The 18,781-nt window shown below is 45.0% G+C and overlaps 1 protein-coding gene across 1 annotated transcript; it reads left to right on the plus strand.

Annotated features, from left to right (window-relative positions):
* The first annotated feature begins 1,956 nt into the window (after positions 1 to 1,956).
* BTG4 (BTG anti-proliferation factor 4) lies at positions 1,957 to 16,638 on the plus strand. Its single transcript, XM_083714157.1, has 5 exons — positions 1,957 to 2,001; positions 10,092 to 10,295; positions 12,130 to 12,267; positions 12,394 to 12,595; positions 15,598 to 16,638. Exons 2-5 carry the CDS (start codon positions 10,123 to 10,125, stop codon positions 15,781 to 15,783), a joined length of 699 nt encoding a protein of 232 aa, XP_083570283.1. The 5' UTR covers positions 1,957 to 2,001; positions 10,092 to 10,122; the 3' UTR covers positions 15,784 to 16,638.
* Positions 16,639 to 18,781: the final 2,143 nt, after the last annotated feature.

Below are 18,781 nucleotides of genomic sequence, written 5' to 3' on the forward strand. Positions count from 1 at the left end.
TGACAGCTGGCCATCCAACCTCTGCTTAAAAACCTCCAAGGAAGGAGAGTCCCCCATCTCTCGTGGGAGTCTGTTCCACTGTCGAACAGCTCTTATTGTCAGAAAGTTTTTCTGTATGTTTAGTCAGAATCTCATTTCTTGTAACTTGAAGCCATTGGTTTGAGTTCTACTCTCCAGAACAGGAGAAAACAAGTTTGTTTCCTCTTCCACGTGACAGCTCTTAAGATATTTGAAGATGGCTATCCTATCTCCTCTCAATCTCCTCTTTTCCAGGCTAAACATACTCAGCTCCTTCAAGCACTCCTCGTAAGGCTTGGTTTCTAGACCTTTGATCATCTTGGTTGCCCTCCTCTGCACACATTCCAGCTTGTCAACATCCTTCTTAAATTGTGGCACCCAGAATTGGACACAGTATTCTAGATGTGATCTGACCAAGGCAGAATAGAGTGGTACTATTCCTTCCCTTGATCTGGACACCATACTTCTGTTGATGCAGCCTAGAATGGCATTATCATTTTTGCTGCTGCATCACACTGTTGACTCACAGTGTTAAGCTTGTGGTCCACCAAGACCCCTAGATCCTTTTCACAAGTACTGCTAGTAAGCCAGGACCCCCCCATCTTATATTTGTGCATCTGGTTCTTCCTGCCTAAGTGCAGAACCTTACATTTGTCCCTATTGAAATTCATTTCGTTAGGCCCAGTTCTGTTAAGGTCATTTTGAATTCTGATTCTGTCCCCTGCGGAATTAGCTACCCCTCCCAGTTTGGTGTCATCTGCAAATTCCTTCATCCAAGGAAGCAGCACCAGCACCTATGCCTTTAAAACAGAGCTGGCCCTATCATTAGGCAGAGACTTGTGGCCACCTTTGGTGGCAGGCACAGTGGGGTGGGCAGGGAGTATCATTGAGGTATATTGGAAGACAGCGCACTGTGTGCATCCTTTGCACTAGCCTGTTGCTCTCAGGTGCAGTGGGAGACAGTGTTGAAGACAGACTCAACTGCAAGGCTGGTCAGTTTTTTATACATGGAATGGGGAGGTGAGCACCACCTTGTCCTTTGCCATAGACAGGAAAATGCCTCAGGTTGTCTCTTCCATGATGATCAAGATCAAGATAATTTATTACTGTCAAAGACCAGCTCGCATAACACAATAAAAACAACGTTCATAAAGATAAAATATATAATCAAAGCAGATTGCAGCAATAGCTCATGAGTTAAAATTGAGATATATACATACACCCGTACAACTGAGATTTGGGCTACCATAAAAATTGACCCTGAGGCTCCCCAAAGGGCAACTTCAGCATTTCCCTAGTAAGTTATTTTATTCTAGAGGATGATCTGTGTCTACAAATCTGGGTGCAGAATCTGGCTACCAGCCAGGTCGTCTTGTGATCTTTGCCTAAGAGGAGAGAATTAAGTTTAGACTTGTCTGAAAGATTGGCGGGCCTCTTCAGCAAAGGACTCTTCCATGAAAATATAGGCCTTGCTCTGCAGAGCTGAGTACCAGACCCTTTCATGAAGGGGGGGGGCAGGAATTGCCCCAGGCCCCACGCCCATATCAAATCTGATAAACAGTACAATATTTGCAGGGGGTATGGGGACATTGGCACAGGTTGTGGCCCATGCCCAAAGTGGGAGACATAGTCAGTCATGAGGTTCACTGGGCAACCTCGACCCACTCACTGTCTTTCAGCCTAACCTACCTCGCAGGATTGTTGTGAGGATAAAATAGGGAGCAGGAGAGTCATGCATGCCAGTTGTAAATAAATTAAGAGTTGTTCATTCATTTGGGTAGCCATGACTCCACAGAAGGCGGGTGCTACTTGGGTTCAGAATGAAAACTTAGTGCTTGTGGCACCTCACTCCCCTGAACGCAATTCTCTGAAAAGCCCTTCCTGTCCCGTACACCCCCAACTTACCTCCAGGAATGAATCAGTCTCTCACGCTCTGCCTCATCTTCATCTACACACACATGAGGATTTTTCTTCCATACAAAAGTGATGCACCTTTCAGGTTTCTGGAACATCTAAGGCCAGACAGAAATAAGATTTCGACAAGGGGTCTTTTCCATAGGGTGTGCAGGAGAGCTCCAGATGCTTTTACTCCAAGAAGTCCCTGCAGAATTTGCAACCACCATCTTCAGAATGCATTTAGGAGAGCAATGTTTGCTCCAGATTAGGCCTGCAGTTGCTAGAGAACTGATGGACGACTCCCCCCCCCCCTTTTGGCATGCCTGGGCTTGCCCAGAGAGCAGGGAGACCCATTATTTAATTCAAGTAGGAATGCATGGGCTGAGGTTGGGACCCCATCCAAAACCTTTGGATAAGGATGGAGACCTTTACTCAGATTTTACATAAAGTTGGCTGATGTTTAGAAAGAGCACACATAGGAATGTCATGAGAATCCTGTATGGGAAACTGCAAAAAACCCACAAACTTCCAGAAGATCTGGAAGTGACTCCCTGGAGTTCTTCACTGAGTAACCTCCAAAGCCATGAGAAAAGGGATGCACAGTGTAAAAACATTAATGTCTGCAGCTTACCTCTACTCCACAGTTCAACTCAACACAGTCAAAACCTTGGTTTCTGAACGGCTTAGTTGCCAAACAAATCGGTTCCCAAACACTGCAAACCCGGAAGTAAGCATTCTGGTTTGCGAACATTTCTTAGAAGCCAAACGTCCAGTGTGGCTTCCGCTTGAGTGCAGGAAGCTCCTGCAGCCAATTGGAAGCCGCGCCTTGGTTTTCGAATGGTTTTGGGAGTCGAAAAGACTCCCGGAATGGATTATGTTTGAGAACCAAGGTACCACTGTACTGCAATGCAAGTTCTCTCACCCTGGAAGGCCTGTTTATTGATCAATCAGCCTGATTGGTTTTGGGGAGGTTAGACATTGATGCATCAAACCCTGAAATGTTTAACACATAAGGTCCAGTCTTCAAGGGAAGCAGGTTTGCATTTGCAAGAGCACCAAATTTAATCACACAGCCCAAATTTGCCAGGTTGTGATTGAACACTACCCGAAAGCAGCACCAGTCTGGAAGTGCCTGACACCAGCTATTTCTTGAGCATTCTTTCTGATTTGTTTGTGGAAAGGTTAGAAACTGCTGCAGCAAAGCAAGTACTATCCCACACTTCCCAGGGCATTTTCTGGTCACTTTCCTTAGGAGCAAATGTCTGTCCTTTTCTGGAAAGCAGGTTTGTTGTTGTGAAAGAACTCTCCATCAGCTCTCATGTCACTTGAAAACAAGTAATAGAATCATAGAATCATAGAGTTGGAAGAGACCACAAGGGCCATCGAGTCCAACCCCCTGCCAAGCAGGAAACACCATCAGAGCACTCCTGACATATGGTTGTCAAGCCTCTGCCTAAAGACCTCCAAAGAAGGAGACTCCACCACACTCCTTGGCAGCAAATTCCACTGTCGAACAGCTCTTACTGTCAGTCCTTAGAGACTTAGCACATAGCCAACAACTATGCAAAGAGACCAGTGTCTAGATGAGAGAAATTGAAAGACGGGTGCAAAATAGGCTTAAGGGGTCAGTAGAGAGAGGAACCACCTGAACCACGTCATTGTACAAAAGTGCCCAAATAATTTGCAAATTAAACAAAAACAGCATTTGACACCCAGGGCAAGTAGTATGCCTTGTGGGCTACAAAGAACATGGTTAGCCTAAGGACACCAGAAGTGCACGCTGGATCAGGCCAATGGCCCATCGAGTCCAGCATCCTGTTCTCACAGTGGTCAACCAAATGTCCATAGAAAACCCCAAAGCAGGACCTGGACACAAGTCCCCTCTCCCTTCCTGGGGCTTCCAGCACAGAAGCATTGCTGTCTGTGACTGTGGAAGCAAAGCATAGCTATTGACAGCCTTATCTCCCATGAATCGGTCTGATGCTCTTTTGGATTGGACATAACGGAGCAGGGCTTGTTCTGCTAGCAGCGCCCTGGTCTCACAATGGGAAGCTGACAAAGAGGACCTGAGCATAATGACCCCTCCCACTTGTGGTCCCCACCAACGAGGGCATTCGGAAGCATGCCTCCTCCAATTCAGGAGGAAGCATGCAGCTATTGGGGGTAGCAGCCATTGAAAGCCTTATCCTCCACGCCTCTCTGGATTCAAGGAATGCCCCGTGAGTCTCCAGCAGCACTGTGTGTCCTTCGTCACCAGGGAGACTCCGAACGGTTTATTTACGGCTTCGCTAGCAGTTCGAAAGCACCCCCAGGTGCAAGTAGATAAATAGGGACCGCTTACTAGCGGGAAGGTAAACGGCGTTTCCGTGTGCAGCTCTGGCTCGCCAGAGCAGCGATGTCACGCTGGCCACGTGACCCGGAAGTGTCTCCGGACAGCGCTGGCCCCTGGCCTCTTAAGTGAGATGGGCGCACAACCCCAGAGTCTGTCAAGACTGGCCCGTACGGGCAGGGGTACCTTTACCTTTAGCCAGCAGCCCAGGGTAGTTCTCCAAAGTGTAGGGCAGGAAAAGGTGAACCTGTTTCAGCAAGCAGCTTGATGCCCCTTCTGTGGGATACAAAATACATTTTATTATAGCTTCTTGCAATGACAGTCAGGCTTGGGCAAAAGCTCCTGACAGCTGAAGAAACTGTGCTGTCCTCAAACAATATGCTGTTCCCTCTCCTGTCTCCTCACCCGGAGATTGAAGAAGGAAATAAATACAGAGAAAATACCACCCTCAGGAGGTGGAGCTTTCTTAGTTCACTCTGCCCCTGACTTTTGTGTACTAAAATTTAGCTGTGTGGAAGAGACACCATTTTACAGGATTTGCCAGCATTGGCAGGCAGACGTGCAACAGGTGAAGTGTCCCTCCTGTTGCCCCTCCATTAGATTTCTTCCTTTTAACTTCTGTCTCCCCTGCCAATTTTAAAACCCCTTAGGATCACCACTAAGAAAAAAGTGAATCTCAGAAACAGCAGCAGAGTAGACTCATTGAAACTAAGAGGCGTAATTAGCTCAGGGCCCTTTAATGGGGTTGTTTCCCTCGATCTAGACAGAACTATTTGGAAAACAGATTCAAAAGAAGGGAAATTACCAAATTTTTTTTGGGTTTTTTTTTGACATTGTGTCCAATTTTGATTTAATTGATAATAATTCTTCAAGTAGAATAATAATTCTTCAAGTAGAAAAGATCTTCTTTGGGCCTCAAAAGAACTAATAACTAGGGTCAAAAAGGTTGAGATACAACCATTATCCGATCACAATGCCATTTTGATAATTGCAGATAAATTCAACAGAGTAAACAATATTCGACTGATGTAAAAGTGGGAAATTGATTTGAATGGTCATAGCAAAATATGCAGGGAAGTATGATAAGTACCCTGAACCATGGAAGGAGAAGAAGGGAAGTCACTGGATATTTTAAAGTTTGTAAAATGTTTACAGTGGTACCTCGGGTTAAGTACTTAATTCGTTCCGGAGGTCCGTTCTTAACCTGAAACTGTTCTTAACCTGAAGCACCACTTTAGCTAATAGGGCCTCCTGTTGCAGCTGCGCCACTGGAGCACGATTTCTGTTCTCCTTCTGAAGCAGAGTTCTTAACCTGAGGTACTATTTCTGGGTTAGCGGAGTCTGTAACCTGAAACGTCTGTAACCTGAAGCGTATGTAAACCGAGGTACCACTGTATTTTGAAATGTAGAAAAATGAAAACTATATATATATATGAATGACATTAATTTCAGTGGGTCTACTCATCACCAGCTTCCCAACACTGATGTTGCTGAAACTTACCAGAATAGGGCCAAGCAATGGTGAGACCAGGGATGTGCTGACAACAGTTGCTGCTGGTGCAGATGGGCCCTGGCAGGGCCAATGCCAGGGAGACCCATGCCAGGTGGTTCCAGAACCAATGACATGCAGAGTCAACTCAGCCTAGTGCTGGGGCCAACCTTTTCTCTGCTGGGTTCTACAAACAGCAACACAGAGACCATGGCGGGGGAAGCCAACTGGCAGTGCACTTTTAAGTGCAGGCTGGCCAGGCTGATGGGGCAGTGTTCCATTTGCCTTAATAGACACACGGATCGGTGGCACCAATCCGGTCCTGGGAGGGCAGCTATATCGCACTGGCCACAACTCTTTGACTCCCCCAGAAGACGACAAGGCCCTCCTGCCCCTTTAATAGGTGTGCAGACAAGGAGATTTCAACAGCTGTGAATTTCATGAGCAGAGCTACACCTGCTAAAATGGCTTATCCTGCACAAATATTAAAAGGACAGGGGCCCTGTCTCTTTCTCTCTTCTTGAGCACTGTAACACATGCAAATGTCCAACTCGGGGCATCTTTCTACAGAAACGTTGCTGTAGAAGGATTTCCATGGCTTTTAAAAGCCTAATATGAAGAATAATAATAATAATAATACAGTGGTACCTCGGGTTACATACGCTTCAGGTTACAGACTCCATTAACGCTTCAGGTTACAGACTCTGCTAACCCAGAAATAGTGCTTCAGGTTAAGAACTTTGCTTCAGGATGAGAACAGAAATCGTGCTCCGGTGGCGCGGTGGCAGCGGGAGGCCCCATTAGCTAATGTAGTGCTTCAGGTTAAGAACAGTTTCAGGTTAAGAACGGACCTCCGGAACGAATTAAGTACTCAACCAGAGGTACCACTGTAATAGTAATAGTAATAATAATAATAATAATAATAATAATAACAATAACAATAATAATAAATTTGTTATTTATACCCTGCCCATCTGGCTGGGTTTTCCCAGCCACTCTGGGCGGCTTCCAACAAAGATTAAAAATACAATAAAACATCAGTCATTAAAAACGTCCCTGAACAGGGCTGCCTTCAGATGTCATCTAAAAGTTAGATAGTTGTTTATTTCTTTGACATCTGATGGGAGGGCGTTCCACAGGGCAGGCACCACTACCAAGAAGGCCCTCTGCCTGGTTCCCTGTAACTTGGCTTCTCACAGTGAGGGAACCGCCAGAAGGCCCTCGAGCTGGATCTCAGTGTCCAGGCAGAGTGATGGGGTGGAGACGCTCCTTCAGGTATACTGAATGAAAGGAGCATCTGAAGAAGGCTGAGATCCTAGGGCTTAGGTTTTATTACAGTCAAGTGGTATGGTGTATATATCTCATGGGTTAAATAAAAAGAAGGAAAATAAAAAAGTTCCCTTGAACACAGTGGGGGTGACTTGTCAGAGGGACCCACCGGATAGGTGAGGTTCTTTGCAGGTATATATCTGCAACATGCCATTGACACAGTTATAGAGCATGGCTGGTACCGTAGATTTATACTGGACCATCTGCACACATCACCCTGCTTTATTTCTTTTTAAAAAAATTTTTAAATTCAAAATTATAACAAGACATATTATCCAAAAACATATCATAGTTGTTTTCCCCTCCCATTTTTCCTCCCTCCTCCCACACAGTCTTTGATTTCTCTAAAAATGCTGTTTTCTGCATGTTACAAAGTTGTATAGATCCTCAAACTATTTAGCTGATTATTACCAATAAAAAGTTTGTGAATGTTTATTCAAAACCTGCCAAAGAGTCCAGTTCGCTTTGTTGCATCTTCAAATACTTTGTAAAGGGTTCCCATTTATCCTTAAAGTCACAGTTATCCTTGTCCTGTAGCTTATATGTCAGTTTTCCCAGGTCTGCATAGTCCATCAATTTTTCTTGCCATGATTCTTTAGTTGGAGTTTCTTCAGTCTTCCATCCTTGTGCTACCAAAACTCTCACGGCCGTTGTCGCATACATGAAGATGTTTTTCAACTTTTCTGGCAGGTCTTTCCCTACAATCCCCAACAAAAATGCTTCGGGTTTTTAAACAAATGTTAAATGGAACATTTTCTTCAATTCGTTGTATATCATTTCCCAATTTTTTTAAAATTACCTTACAATCCCACCACACCCTGCTTTATTTCTTGTTCTGTGATGCTTCCCTGTTGTTACTGAATTATTGCTATCCAGAGGGGCACTCCTGAGCTGCAGCTCAACAAAAGCGGGAGTGGAAGGGGGATCTGGAACATTTGCCTCATGAGAAGGTACAGGATTTCAGCAGGAAGTTGCAGCACATGCACTAATAGCAAAAATTAAAAGGTAGTATGTCTTCCCTGAAACTCATCCAAGTGCAAACAGTGAGATCATGAGCAGAAAGCAGAATATAAAATCTCTGGAGAGGCCCTGAACACACAGAAGCTGAGGCTGGAAGCTTTTCCCAATGCTGATATATCCATACCAGCAAGAGAATTGCCTCTTTAATTTCTGCATGTCAGGCTGCTGTTAAAGTCACAGGAACATGATCAGTGTGTGGGGTGTGTGTGTGCAGAATCCTAAAAACTGCAATCCAATGTGCACTTACTTGAGAGCAAGTCCTCCTGGATTCAGCTGGGCTTGCATCTGAGTCAATGCACACAATATGATTGGGTTGCATGTGGGGAAATAATTCTGCTTCCTCACTGCCTTCAAGCCTCTCAAGAGAGAGGGTTTTGAGGTATCAGGACCTAAGATGGAGATTTCTTCAGAAACAGGCCCTATCCTTGCTTTATGCACACACACTTCCTTTGAAAGCCAACCTTAGCTACTCTAAGTCCTGCTTATATAAGCCAGAAGGAAGGTAGCAGTAGCTGTTTAGCTAGCAAAAGAGCTGCAGGTGGTTAAGAGGGGTAGCTGTAAGAGCAAAAAGGAAAAGCACTACAGCTATTGAACTGGCCTCAAAGTTTAATAGCTTCTCCCCTTCTTTCTTACTGGAGTCTCTTTCCTTTGAGAGTGAAGTTGGTGAGTATTGAGGCTTGCATTAGAATTACATTTGGCTAGAATTACATTTCTTTAACAGTGCTTAAAGAAAACTGTGTGTTGTGACACATTAGTGTGTTGGCAGCAGGGGGTAGGTGTGTTGAGTGAATGCTCCCCACGCTCCTCCTGGGGCTGGAAAGGGGTTAGTTTAACCTCCAGTTTGCTAATAAATCTGAATTACCGTGTCACGAAATGATGCATGTTGAAAAAGTGTATCCCCAATACGAAAAGTTTGGCTTAAAGTGTCAGACTAGGAACTGTGAGAGCATGGTTCAAACCCCGGCTTACCTGTGAAGGTCCCTAGGGCAGGGACACCTATGCATGCCGTCTTGAGCTTCTTGGAGGGAAAAGGTGGGATAAAGGCTTAGGACCCTCGTACCTACGGGACCGCCTCTCCCGGTATGCCCCACGGAGAGCCTCAAGGTCCATAAATAGCAACACCCTAGTGGTCCCGGGCCCTAAGGAAGTTAGATTAGCTTCAACCAGAGCCAGGACCTTTTCAACACTGGCTCCGGCTTGGTGGAACACTCTGTCTCATGAGACCAGGGCCCTGCAGCAGACAGAGTTGTTCCGCCTGGCCTTTGGCTTGGAGCCAATTTGATTCCCTCCCCCTCTTTCTTTTTCCTTTCTCCTCCTGTGATGAGGCTGCATTTTAATGATGTTTTAATGTTTCAATATTTTAATGTTGTATCTTGTTTTTAAGTTGTATTCATTCAACTTGTTTTTATTATTGCTTGTTAGCTGCCCTGAGCCTGGCCTAGGCTGGGTAGGGTGGTGTATAAATTAAAATTATTATTATTATTATTATTATTATTATTATTATTATTATTATATAAATAATGATGAATCAATACCAAATACCAAGGTTTGGCGGTTCTCCTCTGACAACATCTGTTCCTGAAGGTTTTATTTTGTGTGTTACTCTTTCCCATGCACCCAGGGTTGAAGTACTGTTACTCTGTATAATGATCACATTATAGTGAGGAGTAAACCGTTACCCACGACTCCCAGAAAAGAGAATTGGCCCACTGTACAAAATGGCTGTGAAAGTGTCTAAATTTAATGGGGTGTGGCACTGCGGGGGAGAAAACAAAGAGATTGCAAGCAAAGTGGGAAACACTTGCATTGTATGAACACTTGCATTGTATATTGTATGAACTTGTAGCACCCATTTTTCAGTGGAAGAAGCCACAACCTGGTTGGTTGATGAAAGGGCTTCTTCAAAAAGGTGGAAGCCTTGTATGATGGCAAGGAAATAATGACTGTTGACATGGGGACCCTTAAATGTGTCATCAGAACTCACGTCTCCCCCATTTCCTTTTTCTCCAGCTGTACTTTCAATCCAGAGGCTTATCTAGACATGAAGGATGAAATAGCTGCCACAGTCTTCTTCATCACACGCTTAGTGAAGAAGCACAACGTGCTGACTAAGCAGCAAATGGAGAAGTTTGCGTCCAAGTTGATGGCAGCTATGTTTGAGATGTACAAGAGCCACTGGTACCCTGACAAGCCTTCAAAAGGGCAAGCCTTTAGGTGAGTAGCCCCTATGTGACCTCCAAGCATCCCTTGCCTAGCTCTTGTGCAAAATGAGGGGGCTTGCATGTCTCCAATGGTGGCTGGTGCTCATTGTGATTGATAGGGCAGAAAGCAGGGAGCCCAACAGTAGGTGGCGCTAGAGCCCATGACAAGCAGAGCCCCTAATTTCAGGTTTTGTCCCCATCCTTCCTCTCTCTGCTAAGTCCTGCAAGGGCAATGCTGAAACTCAGGGAGGAGGAAGCTGACAAACAGTGCCATTCCCTGGATGAGCTGTAAGTGAAAAAGCAAGTATATGGGGGCTGGCTGAGGGAAACTGAGATTGGTGGGGCAGTGTCCTGTCTGCCCTAATGGACCAGCCTACGTAATTTCTCTAGGGCTTAATAACTCCAGCAGTGTCTTCAATGGCTTTTGCACTCTGTGTGTCTTGCTTAGGGGGTCTCTCTGAGATGGTGTTCAAATGAGACACAATACCAGGGGTGCTTCCAGACAACCTGCTGAGCATTCATTCAATTTTGTGAACCGTCCTGAGATCTATGGATGTAGAGCAGTATACAAGTTTAATAAATAAGAATAGGAATAAATAATTTGTTTGAGGGGAAGTTAGATGACATCACACCAAGCAAATACTACCCCACACTTCTGACTGCATTTCCCCCATCAATTTCTTTATGGGGAATAAACCCCTTGATCTTTTAGGGGAGGTGGGTTTCTTGTGCAAGACCTCCAAATCAGCTATAACTGCACAACCTGAATTTGCCAGTATGTGATTGAATACTGCCTGAAAATTGTACGCTTAGGGTGTGTGTGTGTGTGTGTGTGTGTGTGTGTGTGTGTGTGTAGTCAAAACATCCTGAAATTTTCACACTTAGACATGCAACACCTCAAATATGAAATTCTGCCTCTAAACCTGTGTATTGGACTTTGATGATATTTGATGCCTGCCAGGTGTCAAGAGAGAGGAAGTCTTCCAAGCTGTCAAATATGAAATGTTTGGCAGTCAAAAGCAGGTGCCAAATCATAAACCCAAGCACCTGATGTCAAGTGACTGAATATTCAGGGATGTGTCAACTTTTTTGCATTGAAACTCTCAACAAAGAATGCCTAGGTGTATATTATTCTGGCTTGACAACAGTGCTAGCAGTATTGCTATTTATAATTTATGTGCTGCTCAATGCTGAAATAGTCTTCCAAGCTGTTTACAGGTATAAAAACCAATCACACAAGCATTAAAATACAAAGATCCATAAATGCACAGTAAAATAACCCCATGAAAACATCATAGTAATTAAGACTTGGGTTCAGAGACTCAGGGGATGTGTGTGTAAACAGGTGTGTCTTTGAAAGCCCATGGCATGCCAATACAGATGAGGCACCTTGTATTTCAGCAGGGTGTGCATCCTGTAACACGAATGCCACCATGAAAGAGATCACCTCTATGCCATCACAAGCAGATAATCATTAGCATTTTATGTACTGAATTGGTGCCATCCTGCTTTTGTCTGGTGTATGAGCTGGGAGCATATAAGCCTTGGGTCATGGCTCTTTTGCACCAAAAAAGTTGTGCCATCTTCTCCCCCATGTAAAATATGCACAGCAGGTGCCAAGGGATGGATGTGCAGCCTGTTCCCGTTGCATAATGGCATAATAATAGCGTCCTTCTCTATAATAGCGTCCTTCTCTAGTTCAGGTGGGGCTAATTTGGGCTGAGGGTGGATTGCACAGCACTTGTGTCCTCAGTGCTAAGTTGATATTATTGTAGTGTGTGGACTATAGAAGAGGCGGTACAATGGGCCACCCAGGGTACCTCTTCTATTCTCTTCTGCTTGTCCAGGTGTATAAGGATAAACCAGTTCAACCCAAGAGACCCTCTGCTAGAGCGGGCATGTTTGGAGAGCAACGTCGACTTCAGCAGCCTTGGATTACCAAAGGAGATGACCATTTGGGTCGATCCATTTGATGTATGCTGCAGGTGAGCTCTTGGCGTGTTTGAATGCAAACTTGGACTGGATGAATCCCATAAGGAAGATGTTTTGGCTTCTCTGCCTAGAACTGCTTGGTGAGCCTCGACCTTCTCTCTGTCCTTCTCTATGTCTAGATATGGGGAGAATAACCAGCCTTTTACAGTGGCTCACTTTGAAGAGGACAAAAAGGACCACGATGTCCCTCAGCTCATCAGGCAGGCTGTGGATAAGGCAGAGGCCCTGGACTGCCCCTCCAGCATCTGCTCTGATGAGGAGGGTGCCACTGTCGAGCCCCAAAACATCCCCACCGTGAGCAACCCAAACAGCGTCTACCAGGTGAGAGAGCAGCTCGCCATGGATGAGTAGTGAGTAGCTTTCGTCTGCTTTCTCTCAATGCTTTTGCTGCTAGGACTGACTGGGGCACAGTGGATAATAATGATAATAATAATTTTATTATTTATACCTTACCCATCTGGCTGGGTTTCTTGGCGTGTCTGTCTAGGGGGAACCTCCATTCTGCAAGCTTAATTAGTCTCAGCGGACCTCCTTGTTTATTTCTTTTTTAGAGCAGGATTTCCCAAGCTAGTTGTTTTTGGACTACGATTCCCATCATTCCTGACCACTGGTCCTGCTAGCTAGGGATGATGGGAGCTGTAGTCCAACAACAGCTGGAACACTGATTTAGAGTGTTTGTGCCCTGCTCTAATGCCAAAAAGACCTTGAGAGTGACAACGTACAATTGAAACAATACAATCCCTGCCTGCAGGTTGACTTTCTAAAAAAATTAAAATAAAACATGGCATGCAAGGACGGGGTGGGGGTGGGGAATCAAACTCTGACACCAATTCTTAAGCAGTTGTTGTCATAAGGACTAGCTCGGGGTGTGTGTGTGTGTGTGTGTGTGTGTTCCTGATGAAGCTGGTCCTTCAGCAAAGCTGATGGAATGAGCTTCTCATCTCTCCCAATATGGCGGTGTGATGGACTAGCTGCCCCCAGGTGATGGAGGGGAGAGAGGAGGCCTGATGGACCTGTCACAGCAGAACTGATGGAGTGAGCTCAGCTTCCCATCTCTTCCACTGAGGCAGCCTCATTTGGCCTGTGAGGCTGTTTCCCTGCCTGCAAGCCATATCCACTTACCACCACATGCGACATCAGGGTTAGAGATGCAACTGAAAAGGAACAGCTGGGAGCTGAATGGGTGCTTACGGTGGTTCCTTGGCAAGGGGCTTCACTCGCGGCATGCGCCAGCGCTGAATGCCCTTTGAAATAATCCTGACCCGCAAGCGGGTGCTGTTTCTTGGCAGACACCTTTGTGGGAGTGCAGAGGTAGACATGTGCCTTTTAAGGTGCTGTTTGGGTTCTTTCCAGCCAAGTTCTGCTCAGAGTAGACCTGCTGGAAGTAATGCACCTAAATCAGCTGCACCCATTAATTTTGGTGAGCAGAGCTTGTAAGCACACACCCATTTGAATTCAAAGGGTACCTGCAGACAGAGAAGGCGGGACTTGCTGTCAGCTGATTAGCATGGACAGTGAGCCCCTTTCAAGACAAGCTGTTCTGCTCACCTGTAGGCCAGTTCTTGATCCAGACTTTGGGCTGAAAAATGTTTCCCATCCCTGCCCTACAGTTTTAAAGAACATATACAGTGGTACCTCGGGTTTCAGATGCTTCAGGTTACAGACTCCGCTAACCCAGAAATAGTACCTTGGGTTAAGAACTTTGCTTCAGGATGAGAACAGAAATCGTGCTCTGTCAGCGCGGCGGCAGTGGGAGGCCCCCATTAGCTAAAGTGGTACCTCAGGTTAAGAACAGTTTCAGGTTAAGAATGGACCTCCGGAACGAATTAAGTTCTTAACCTGAGGTACCACTGTATATGGAATGGAACAAACCTGTTAAACGCATATTAAAGGGGGAATAGCAGGGAAGCGGCCAGACTGAGACCATTTTAAAATCTAGATGGTTCCTGGAACCAATGGGCTCCTAGAATAGTTTCCATACGAAACTGTCTTATACCGAATCAGGCCCTTGGCCCATCTAGCTCAGTAATGCCTACACTGACTGGTAGCTGCTCTCCTGGGTTTCAGGCAGGTGTGTCACAGGGCTACCTAGAGATGGCAAGGATTAAACCTAGGACTTTTCGCATCCAAACCAAGTTAGCAAAGTAACTTAAACAACACAGGCGAGACCCAGAGATGAAAGAAATCCCGATAACAATTTACTGAGGAAAACTCCATTAAACATACGTTTTGTCTTTCTTAGTTCAGGCCTTGTACATAGCAGGGAGACACTAAACAAAGCATACAGAGGAAACTACCTTGGAACTACACAGCCAATCGGAGCATGAGCTATGTCACTAAATATCTTGCCATCCACCTTGGTTGCTAAGGAACAGCCCTCCCCCCCTTGGGAACACCCTTCCCCCCTCTTGGGTAGTTCATCTAACCCTAACAGAATTAACCCTCAAGGTTCAAATTGAATGATCCCAGCTGTTGTGTGCTATGGCCCACAAATGATGATGATGATTAAACAAGATGGTCCTTGCAGGGGACTAACATACAGTGGTACCTCTGGTTACAAAATTAATTCGTACTGGAGGTCTGTTCTTAACCTAAAACCACGCACAATTTCTGTTCTCATCCTGAGGTAAAGTTCCCAACCCGAGGTACTACTTCTGGGTTAGCGGAGCCTGTAACCCAAAGTGTTTGTAACCCGAGGTGTTTGTAACCTGAGGTACCACTGTATAAGGGAAGGGGGATGGGAATGGAGGAAGAAAACAAACAAGTGTGGGCACCAGTTCTTAAAGCTACAAAGTTCTTAGGATGACCAGCTTGAACGGAAAGTGTTTGGGAAGAGCTGGTCTCTGCAGAGCTGATGACCAGGTTCCCATCTAGCAGCCTGGGGAAGGAGGTTGTTGATGGCAAAGAAATTATGTCTGGCAAAAGAGCTTAAGACTGCTGCAGGAATGGGATAAAATGAGACAAGGATAGTCTTGTATTTAAGAACTTGCCCAGTTGCCATGTCACTAGGTCAAGAAATTCAATCCTACTACAGCAGGCACCCCCAAACTCGCCCACCAAGTTTTGGGACTACAATTCCCATCATCCCTGACCACTGGTCCTGTTAGCTAGGGATGATGGGAGTTGTAGTCCAAAAAAACATCTGGAGGGCCGAGTTTGGGGATGCTTGCTGTAGTAGGATTGAATTTCTTGATTCAGTTGAACTTCACAGTAAGGCTGGATTGAGTTGTTGTGCTATTTCAGACTATACACAAGCACAAAATATACCTTCTCTCTCCAAAACCCCTCCCCACTCCTGGCCCTCCCTCTTGATTTAATCTCAGTGCCATGAGCCATTTCAGCTATGGTCCCAGTATCCTCGGCGAAAGCTTCATGTACCTGATGGATCCCACCAGCATCCCACCAGTACATGCTGCCTTCAGTGCAAGGGCTACAAAGTCTGTCGGCCGTCATCCACCTTCACTGGTCCACGAGTAGACAGATACCACTGGGTCAACTCCAATCGATAATGATGGACAGAACCTCCCCACTAAGGCACTGGGGAAGAATAACTCTTTGGACAATATGTGGGAGGAAGCTGGAAGCTATACCAGGATGTTCAAATAAAGGTCTTCTTTCGAAGCATTTATTTCAACTCTTGCCTGTCGCTGTCACCAGCTACTTCTTTTCTTATTTCGTTTGTGTTTGTAAAACCTTTTAAACTGATACACCTGAAGGCTAAAGATAACTTTTAATTGAATGCTTTTAATGTATTTTTATGGCAAGACTGAAAATGGAACTGCCTAATGACAACTTTGTGGAAATCTTAAAAAGGAAATTAATTACTAATAAAATGTGCTTGTTTTATTAAAAACACACCAAACACCTGCTTTTGTTTTTGTTTTGCTTAGGTTGGCTCAAGACTAAGAGTGGATGAATCTGTCAATTTTGGTTTCTCATTCCCCGCCCCCCTCTCTTTTTAAGTTCCAGCTTTCCATGTTTCCAAGCTGGTTTGCAGTTATTATTACTTTTTAAAGGCCTCATGATAATTTATTAGCATTTTAAAGCAAATTTCCTTAATATGCATGTGTTTTTATGCAATGTTGATTATGATACATACTTCTGCAAGGCAATTTCCCCTACAACAATGCATTTTATGTACAGTTTACAGTACAGTGGAACCTTGGTTTTTGAACGTCTCGGAAGTCGAACATTTCAACTTCCGAATGCCGAAAACCCGGAAGTAACTGCTTTGGTTTTCGAACCATTTTCAGAAGCCAAACATGCCATGTGGCTTCAGTTTTGAGTTTCCCTATTGTACTGAGGCTTCTGCTTTCAGTTTTTGGTTTTCAAACATTTTGGAAGTCGAACTGTCTTCTGGAATGGATTACATTTGAAAACTGTATGTGCATTTTTGTACACATAACTTGACCAGAGAATGGCATTGCACGGCAGTCCTGCAGACAGCCTGGGCCTAAGGTGTATATGCTTTGTAAAGCTGAGATTATTTCTGTTGGCCCTTGATGTTTACACATATCCCTTGTGAAACAGAAGTTTGTGTACTCATATATACTCAGTGCTTTTTTGTTTGTTAAAAAAAATGAGGTGCTAGTACTCATATCTTCATAAAAGTGCTGTGGAGGCTGGGACAAAATGGCTGCCATTGGTAGCAAAAAAATTTAGACGTGATGGTGTACCATACTGGTGATTACCACCACCAGAAAAACACTGCGTAGACCCCTGTCTCTAGCTGATGCAGGGGGGCACAGGGGGGAAATGACCAGAGGGGGTGGTGCCCACAGCACTCTCTCAAGAATCCAAATGTGCCCACAAGTCTAAAAAGGTTGGTGACTCCTGCTGCGTGGGGAACACGTACAGAGTCTTGCTTCTTGACTCGGCAGCAAAATTTCTTGGCCTGGCACCGCAACTGCCTATAACTGTACTCTTGAGGCTATTAACATGAGAAATGCTTTCTTGGAAAGTGCCCATCCCTTGCCAAGTTAAAAGGCCGATGTAAATCGTTCCTCCCATGCAGCGAATATAAACACGGCTTACTCTCAGAGAGAAGGAAAGCTTTATCTGTTTGTTGGCTCGGTATGAATTCTGCTGTTGTGGCACAATGCTAGATATGTTTACTTGATTTGCAATAGATGTTTAAAGTGAGGGTTTGGGGGTGGGCCATTAGTGCCTAATGGACAACCCCCCCAAAAAAACCTGCTGATAAAGGAAAGTGTGGGGCAGGTGGGGAGCAAAATGCCTGCCACCATTACTGTGGCAGGGACATGTCTGAACAAGTGGTGGCAAAGTAGTAATGGAACACAAAGTTTAGGAGAACGAAGTTTTTGCAGTGGGCTTTGAGGCCCTTTGCCCAAGGTAAGCCTTGTACTAATTTCATTTGCAACTCCCCAGTTTATCTCTACTTATCTATATAGGTTGCCTGTCTCCATAGGCAGACATGAGGACAAATGATCTCTGCCCCCCTACCCCATCAACAAGGTTCCCCCCCATCCTCCTCGCTCCCTTGTTCTAAAAATGCAACGATCCGAATGCCAAGCTGTGGCAAATGTTACTTTCCCCCAAAGCCAACGTGAATAAACCCTCAGAGATGAGGTCAGCCACTAAATATATATTTGGTATTTCCTTCTAGCTTAATGTTGATAGCATTTTCTAGTGGAAGCGACAGGACGATGGGCTAGGGAAGGAAGTATCTGGCATGATGTAATCGGAGACTCTTCAGCTTGTATTGCAGGGGGAATTGCTCAATGGCAGAGCATCTTCCTTGCATGCGAAAGGTCACAGGTTCAACCCTCAGCATCTGCAGGTAGGGCTGAGAATTCTCCATACTCCATACTGGAAGAGCTGGGCTGGTGCGATCAGTCTTACCAATACTGAGCTAGGTGGACCGATGGCCTCACTAGCTATAAGGCAGTTTCCCGTGCTCAGTGTTTTTACCTGCAAATGGCAAAGGATGGGGCCTCCCTCCGATCTCCCTTTTAATCTCAGATTCCCGCTAAGCACAGATCCTCCAAGTGGCCCTATTTTCCAAGGACAGTCCCGAATTTACAGAAGCCACCCTGGTTTCGTGATTTGATCCTGGAATGCCCCACTTTTCCTTAGGACGTCCCTATTTTCACTGGAGAAATGTTGGAGGGTATGGAGCTGTGCAACCTTGTGAGCCAAGGAGTAACTATACAACTTTTAGAAGACCTCTAAAACAGGGAAGTTTTTTTTTTAATGTTCAATCTTTTGTTACATTTTTATATGTGCTGGAAGCCACCCAGAGTGGCTGGGGCAACGCAGTGAAATGTGCAGGGTATTATTATTGTTATTTATTTATTATTTAGGATGCCCCTATTTTCATTGGAGAAATATTGTAGGGTATGTACGCATTGATCACTGCAGATGGTGAAAGCAGTCACAAAATTAAAAGACGACTGCTCCTTGGGAGAAAGGCGATGGCAAACCTAGACAGCATCTTAAAAAGCAGAGACATCACCTTGCCAACAAAGGTCTGTATAGTTAAAGCCA

Source organism: Podarcis gaigeae (assembly GCF_964106915.1).
Source record: "Podarcis gaigeae genome assembly, chromosome: 15".
Lineage (NCBI taxonomy): Eukaryota > Metazoa > Chordata > Lepidosauria > Squamata > Lacertidae > Podarcis > Podarcis gaigeae.